The 8,200-nt window shown below is 51.9% G+C and overlaps 1 protein-coding gene across 3 annotated transcripts in view; it reads right to left on the bottom strand.

Annotated features, from left to right (window-relative positions):
- PDE9A (phosphodiesterase 9A) overlaps positions 1 to 8,200 on the bottom strand; it is a 140,587-nt gene that overhangs the window by 84,810 nt on the left and 47,577 nt on the right. For all 3 annotated transcript variants that reach the window (XM_045284749.1, XM_013005356.2, XM_045284750.1), the window contains exons 3-4: positions 7,766 to 7,843; positions 1,563 to 1,606 (exon numbers count right to left, since the gene is read on the bottom strand). In XM_045284749.1, the coding sequence (XP_045140684.1) occupies positions 1,563 to 1,606; positions 7,766 to 7,843 (122 nt within the window). The remainder of the gene's footprint in view (positions 1 to 1,562; positions 1,607 to 7,765; positions 7,844 to 8,200) is intronic.

The following is an 8,200-nucleotide window of genomic DNA, read 5'->3' as shown; positions in this document are numbered from 1 at the left end:
AGGTAAAACTTTTGGATATGATCAAAGATGGCAAGAAAATCGTGGAGGTTGCACGCCATTTCGACTTGAATGAGTCTTCCGTTTGCTCCATCCGTAAAGAGGAAAAAAACATCCATGCTACGGCTACTTTCACTTTCAACAAGGAAGCAAAGCGCATCGTGACAAGGAATCCTACTCCGTGGAATTTCATTTATCACAGTAGGGTCTAGAACCGATTAACCGCAATAAACAAGGGTTTACTATAGTCCAATTTGAGTTCATATACAGTGTGATTCCTTTTACATGAAACTTTAGAAATGACCCATCTAATCTTTAGTGCCAGGCAGCAGACTGGCTACCGACTGAGGCCAGGTGTCAGAGGAGGGGTGTTCACCGGGCAGAGATCCCAGAGAATGTTGACAGGTGATGTAAACATTCTGCATTTTGGCTTTGGGGATCACTCCAAGGTGCATAAAAATGTCAGAACTCGCAGACATAGGCCATTAAAAGCCAGAAAGAAAGTCCCACGGCCAGTCAAGTCTAATTCTCATTCACAGGGTGTGGTAGTTACCCAATCTTGTTGTCAGCTTAAGACTGAAGCATGAAGGCGTGGAGTTTAGCCTGTCAATCAGGTTCCAGCTTGATGACCTCATTTGGAGGTGCAAAGGAGATAAATAGAACACTGGAGGCAGGACACACGCTCACTCCCTGTGAGGCATGCTTGCTGACTAGACACATGGAGCTATGCTAGAGCCTTGGAGCTGAAGGAGCCACGTGGAGATGCCTCTACCGCCACTGGATCCACAAGACTTTCCACCTACTAGCCTGTGATCTTCCTGCATTTGGCATCATTGCATGTGTTGCATGAGTCTGAAGCGGATTTTATGGACTGGTATCTGACATATGGGCTAATATCAGACTTATGGACTTGATCTGGACTGGTCTGGGATGTTTTATCAATATTCAATTGCTCTTGTATATAAAACTCTCTCTTATATACATACGAGTGTCCATGAATTTCTCTAGTCTACTCAGACTAGCACACAGGGGCCCTGATGGAATAGAACTGCCTCACGGGGTTTCCAAGCTGGTAAATCTCTATGGAAGCAGACTGCTGCATCCTTCTCCTGTGGAGCGGCTGGCAGGTTTGAACTCCCCACCTGTCCCTTAGCAGCTGTGTGCTTCACCAGTGTGCCGCCAAGGTTCCTCTGCACTCTTAAGTGGGGCGGTTTTATCATGCACCAATCATACGTCATAAAAAGTCATTAAAAAGTCCAAGAGACAATGAGGTTAGAAGGACGCACCTCTATAGGCAAGGCCTCTGTGGGCCAGGCGTTGTGGCTCACAGTCTAAATGGGGCAGGCCTCACGAGATGAGAGTGGAAAGTGACCCTGGGATGGCTATGGCCTTGGGAATGGGGTGTGGAAAGGAGAGGAGAAGTTTTCCTGAGGGTTTTGGGATTGTCTCTGCAGTCTGCAGTGGGGTAGAGTTTGAGATTCAAATGTTTAGTTAATTTCTATTCAACCTCAAAAGCAGCCTCGTGGCTGTTCCTTTTCCCTTTGAAAACGATGGCAGGGCCTTACCGGAATGTTGCTTGATGGCCACGGGTCTCACTTTGTAGGGAGTTCTGCAAAAGAGAAGACAGTTCACCGTGAGATGCTGTCAAGGACGTTTGCTGCCCGTCTGGTGGGAGAGATAAGCTCTGTGGATGAATTAAAATTCAATGGATTAAGGTTCTGGTTTTTTTTTTAAAAAAATTAGTTCTGTTGCATCTTCTGAGTTTCCTCATTCAGAATCCTAAATCTTTTAAATATAACATTTAAATGATGCAATGCAGTGAATGACTTAATAGGACCCCTTGGGCTATAGTCACTCCCACACAGTAATTGGGTAGGACTATGCAAATAAGGTGTTTGTGGCCCACCTTGGGAACTAGACAGCTTCTTCTTCATGCAAATAAGGTACATGGAATCCTTGTGGGGGTGGGACCAGGCAAATGAGGTGCATGGTACCTGAATGAAGGGATTGGTCAGTTTTGCCATTCCACTAGGTTTAAGGGGAGACCTGGAGAAAAAAGAGGGAGGAGCCTTGCCAAGAGTGGCTGTAGCCGTGTGAGAAGTCAGAAGCTGGGAGATCAGTGTGCGATGCTGTGGTGGTGTTTGCTGGTTAGGGGCTAAGTCTTAAAACACTTGCCTGCAGCGCCCAGAGGTGACCAGGCCGGGCAAAAGCCCTGGCAGCGTTTGGTGGCAGAGGCTGAGAAGCTGTCGTGATCCAATTCCCGTGTCCCGAGTTGTCCCGGTTACTTTAACACTGAAGGTGATCCTGAGTTTTTACCCTGTTACTTCCCTAATAAACCGCTTAACTGTAAGTGTAGTTAGTGAATTCTGTTAGGCACGAGTGCGAGCTGCGAAGCCCAAAGACACGAGGACAATGACTGAGGGGACGGGTGGTGGTGCAGGTGCTAGAGATGACGGAGTGATAGAAAGGTTTGGAAAAGTTGGGGCATCTGGGGCACCTTTGACCACCTCAAAGGAACCAGCTTCGGGCTGATCCTTATTAAAAAAAATCATTTATTCAGTTGGTGTCAGACGATGGGATTTTCTGCAACGGCCAAGGCTCACTGGAATATGTGTTCTGGGTACAAGGTGACAAAGGAGAGAATGGGAAACCTTTACTTTCTGAATGGGATTAGCAAAAATCTAAACAAACCAAAATACCCGTGAATTGAAGCAGACGTTGCATTACCATCAATGACCCACAGTCACAGCCATCCAGGGGGAGGTCTGGTGGATCTAACTCCTGTGGAACAGGCTACTTGGGTGCATGAGAAGATCCATAATGATGAGGAACAGGCAAGGCAGGCGATTCCTTGGCTGCTAGAATTGGGAATAGCTGCAGTGGCAGGCAGAAGAGGGGAGGGGCGGACTGCAGTCCTGAACCAAGATCAGACTGGGCATCCTCAGAGAGAAAAGGGCCACGCTCAGGGCTGATCGGTAAACTAAGTCATATCAGAACAACAGGAAGCGCTCTCACAACCACTGACCACCGAGAAGGTAGTCCAGGGGTAAATGGGCAAAATCAAGAAACGATTGAATGGTTTCCATTTGTAGATGCCAATGCAGGTGTTGCCGGCTTCCTGAGGGACTGTGTTGCTGAAATGGGTGTGAGTGTGACTAGTGGAGGGGACAGTTAGCTGTCAGGGCCGCGGTGGCAGAAAAGAGTGTGCTTGGAGTTGGGCAAGACCCACAACCCATTGAGTCACTAAGGAAGATACAAGATCTAGGCACACAAGGAGAAAACCAGGAGAGAACGGCCACCCTGGTGGACAGGGAAACTGTCCTTGTCCCCTCTGAAGACCTTACAGGACATGGATGCACCGCATTGGTGAACCGGGCTGGAATGATTTTATGGTGACCAGGATGGCCCTTCCACAGACCATGGTAGAGATGCGAGTCAAGGAAGCCCCGTTGAGTTAGTTTATTGTGCCATCCTGGCCGATAAACACAAGTGGTGTTAATTGAGGGGCGGAGGGATAAATGGCTCAGTGAGCCACGCCTTTCTGCCTTTCTAGTTCTCGGGTCTCTTGCTTTGTGATGGTCGCACCAGGGTGCAGCTGCCTTAGCAGTTCCCTGCTTCAGTTTGCAAGACTGACTTCCTGCAAGACATCCCCAAGGAGAAGCCACATGAACCTACCCCGATGCAGCCCTGGGTGCTGGAGCACCCATGTGGAGACCCCTGCCAGCGCTGAGATGTTTACACATTCACTGACTCGGCTTTCCTCCTGCAGTCGGCATCGTTGCCTCTGTTTTGTGAGGTAGAGGACTTTGTGGACTGGTGTTGGGTTAATCGGTTAATGTTGGACTTGTGGGCTTGGGCAGCATTGGACTGGGATGTTTTCTTGATGCACACTTAATCTTTACATAAAACTCTCTTATACATGAGTTGCTGTGGATTTGTTTCTCTAAAGTACCCAGATGAATACACCCTTTGACAGGGGCACTTAGAAAAATCCTCCCTTTCTTTTCCTTTTCTCCTTCCTCTGTGGTCCTTAGTCCGAAGCCCGTGCTGGGGTGAGGGTGGGGGTGGTGACCGTGAGCTGAGGAGGGGCAGTGGGGGATAGGGACAGAGAAGAAGAGGGTGTCATCGCCACGATCCCCTTGGAGAGACCCTGAGGCCGAGTGCCTTGTGGGTCTGCCTAAAGGACAGGCTTCTCTCACACCATGGTCCAGAGATTTCTCGTCAGTCAGAACAGTCTCCCTCCAAAGGCCATCTCAGCCTCTTCAAGCAGAAGAGTCACCGGAGCAGGTGCTGGTGAGCTGAGGGATCCACACAGCCGTGCTGGCCACGGGCAGCCCTGAGACTGCCTCAGAGGCTCCCAGCAGTGCAGAAGCTTCCAGCTCAGGCTCCTAGTGGCCTCCGTTCAACTTCCTGGCCACTCAAGCTTTGTCTTGGCCCCCGGTCTTTAATCCTCTTGATTCTGAACAGCAGCGACGTCTCTCAGAGCCAGCGTATTGATTCCACGATTGAATGAGTTCTGGGCTCGGTCTAAATTGGGTTACAGCTTCATCATGTTCTTCAGCAACAAAGTTAATATAAACAATCCCTCTTTGAAAGAGGCAACCTGCCTCAAGCTTGTATCGTATTTGTGTGTGTGTGTGTGTGTGTGTGTGTGTGTGTGTGTGTTTTCCCTATCATCTTAATTGCCTGGGCTGGAAGACCTCTTTGTAAACAGGTTTTGTAGGAGGAAGCTTGGGGGCCAGGCGGGACCCAGGGGGGCTTTAGCCTAAGCCAAAGGAGCACTGGGTGTCATCTGACACATACAAGGCCTTTTTCAGCAAGCAGAGAGTGGCATGTTTCACGGCTTGGCTGAAAAATCATACACAGCAGGAGCGTTTGTATGTCATGAGTGTGCTCTGCTGCACGGGCCCCTCCCGTCCCCCGGCCATATTGCCCTGTTTGGTGGTTTTTTTCCTGCCACATCATGTAAACACATCTGTTTTTGTCCTTTGTTAAGGGTCTTGAAACAGTAGGGACAGAAGTGGAAAGGGTAGAGTTGTTATGAAGAATTGTGTTTGCTGGCGAGAAGCCGTGCTAACTAGAATGTGAACCCATGTGTAGAAAGGAGGACTTCGACCAGACCTTCAAAGTCTCTTCGAGGGGGAAAACTGTAGCCATTGATGGGCCACATTTAGGATCTATCTATTTATATTGGTTGGTCCTTAGAAATCAAGGGTTACGCGGTGTTAAGGATTGAATTCTATCTCCCCAAAGAAATGAGGAATTCCTAATGCTGGTGCCTGGGAATGTGCCCCTCTATGGAAATAGAGCTCTTCTTAAACTAAGTAAATGAGGTCATACCAGAGTAGGGTGGGTCCTAAACCTAATCCCTTCTGCTCTCACTGCCACCCAGTCGTGTTGACTCACAGTGTCCCCCTGTGGGTACAGAGACTGTAACTGTTTACAGGAGTTCAAAACCCAGTCTTTCTCCCGAGGGGCTGCTTGCAGTCCAACTACTCCACCACCAGGGCTTCTTCCATCCCTTCTGAGTGGTGTCTTGTAAAGGGGGACAGGCAGAAACAATGGTAAAGGAGCAGGTAGACCCATGTGAAGGCTACCTCTTCAAGCCACCAAGGAACACCAAGGAGGGCTGCTGTCCATGCGGAACGTAGCCCAGCTAGGAACCACTACACCAGTGGGGCTCCTGTAAGGGACTAGACAGGACTCTTCAAGAGCACTTGTGGCCCACCAAGAGAATGGGACAGTTTGCCAACAACGTGAGTGAGGCACACAGCACCATGCACATCTGTATGGAGCTCTGAGGAGATTGGTCCGTTTTGCCACCCCAGGAAAAGCTTAGTCAATGGCGAGTCGATCCCAGAGCGCAGCGCGATACAGTAAGACATCTCTCTATTAGAGAACAGCCGGGGCGGCAGATAACCAGGAGACTGGCAGAAGCTTTCTGACTTAAGGAATGAGAGAGCTGAGTGCCCTCGGGCTGAAGCGCCCTGACAAGGTGGGAGGCTTCTGGTCGCCGACTGGTGGAGTTAAAGAGCGCTGGAACTCTTGAGTGAGCAGGGCAGAGGCCAGGTGGCCCATGAGGCCTGAGATATCAAGGGCTCCAGGAGCTGAGGACCAGAGAGAGAGGGCTGTGTGTGGGGCATGGCTGAGCAGACGCTTTCGTGAGCAAAGAATTGTATCCTGAGTCATTTCTGATTCTGAATTGTAATTTGCTACTTCTCTCAGGTGCCGTGGTTGTGAGAATTGGACACCAGCTCTCTGGGGCCATTGCGATGCATCGTCAAACCCAGCAGAAGAGCAGCGAGCCAGGCAGGACCGCTGGGCTCAGACTGGTGCAACCACGGGAGAGTGGAGGGCTGTCTGACCTCTGCTTCACAGGAACCGGCCTGCGACTGATGTCACAGTGACTCTGTACCCCGGGGGTCAGATGCCCACCCACACCATTTTCATGGGGACAGATGAGGGGGGCTTGTGGGCGCATCTGGGAGAGAGGCACTGAGTGAGAGCAGCCAGCGACACAAGGTTGAACAGGACAACACAGGCTGCTGGCCACTGACCACCAGGGCCATTGTGGCTTTCCAGAACTTTGTACCTTGCACAGAGCTGGCCGTTTGGTCAGGTCCTGGCCTGCTCTGGTAGAGTGAGGAGGGCTTGTGTCCTTGACTGGGCTGGGAGGGGCTGGGCAAAGTTGGGGCTTAGGAACAGGTAGGCATCCCTTCCCCAGCACCCTGCTGGACCACTGACAGTGGGGTGCCAGGGAAGCAGCAGGAGGAGCAGGTGCCCCCTGACCCTTCACAGGTGTGCACAGAGCTTGGGTGAGGGGTCTCTTAGGTGTATAAGTAGGGGTCCCAGGACGTTCCTGTGTGTGGAGCCCAAATATTTAAAGGCTGGTACTGGGCAGCTGAGGGAAGGGTGAGCGTCTGTCAGCACAGCACGCTTCTCAGTGGGAGCCACCAGGATCGCGGTGGATGACAGGATTACAACTGTCAATTGTAGCTGCTTGGTTCCCAGAAGGAGGGTCAGTGAGGACCAGACAACCACAGAGAGGGGTGCTCAAGGCACCCTGTGCACCATGCCTCACCGGTACCCAGCCTCCCAGAGAACACAGTTTAAAGTTGGCCTCATCTAAGCACAATCAGTCAGTGGGCGGCTTCTGGGCCACACGCACGGCAAAGGGCGGTCATAGGTCTGAAGGCTCTCTGCTCAGTGTCCTTCCTTTGGCCACACACAGCTGGCGTGTATGTTCCCAGATGCACTCGCTGCCGACACGGCTCTGCTCCCGGTCCCCTGGCTCCTCTGTGTAGGGAGTACCAACGCGTGCGTGGCACTCAGGGGAAGGGGTGAACGTATGATGCCCCCCAGGGCTCTGTGGAGGGCTTCTCCCGCAGCCTTTGTTGGGCACACAGTGTGGGATTCACAGCAAGGCTCAGGAGCCTGCTCCTGTGCCTTGGTTTCCCCACCTGCCAATCAGTACGGTGTCACGGCCTAAGGTTGCGGTTAGAAACGGGGAGTGCTGACAGCTGTCATTATTGTTACAGGGAAGTGACTCCGTCCGAGGTGAAGGAGCATGAGCCTACTCAAGCCTCCTTCATCCTCCCTCTCACGCCTACTCCGGCCACGTCCCCTGGACATGCTGACCCCCCTGCAGCAGCAGATTCAAAAAGAAGATGACGATCACAGAGCACCCTCCCGTACCCCATAGAGACACAGACCCCACTCCACCCGCCACGAGAAGAGCCCGCAGTGGGAGCTGGCAGAAGCCACGTACCGTTCTGAGTTGGCGGGCATGGTGGGGTCGATGGAGACCATGGTGTCGTCCGTGGTCAGGAGAGAGATGGTCGTGTTCCTGAAAGACAACCGTGACAGTGAGCACTGTCACCCACCACGCTCTCTGCTCTGGGCTGCACACGCAGGCGGGCTGGAGGAAGACCAGCTCCCCACTCCCTGTGGCCAGGGGAGAGATGGGCATCACTAGAATCCACAGTCGACGTTGCTGTAGCAGCCCGCCCTGGAGGGATCGCAGCTCAGGGCGCCCACATGTGTGCCGCCCAAAACTGTTCCACGGGACTTTCAAGGAAGTGATTTTTCGAAGCACGTTGCCAGGCCTGTCTTAGAGCACACAGTGGGTGTGTTAGAGACCCACTAACCGTGGGCTCTTAGAGCACACCAGTGGGTGTGTTAGAGACCCACTAACCGTGGGCTC

This window comes from Echinops telfairi, unplaced genomic scaffold, assembly GCF_000313985.2.
Source record: "Echinops telfairi isolate 266 unplaced genomic scaffold, ASM31398v2 ScPeMD7_7469;HRSCAF=8507_0, whole genome shotgun sequence".
Lineage (NCBI taxonomy): Eukaryota > Metazoa > Chordata > Mammalia > Afrosoricida > Tenrecidae > Echinops > Echinops telfairi.
Note: the sequence above shows the minus strand (reverse complement) of the source record. Positions and strands in the feature narration are given on the sequence as shown.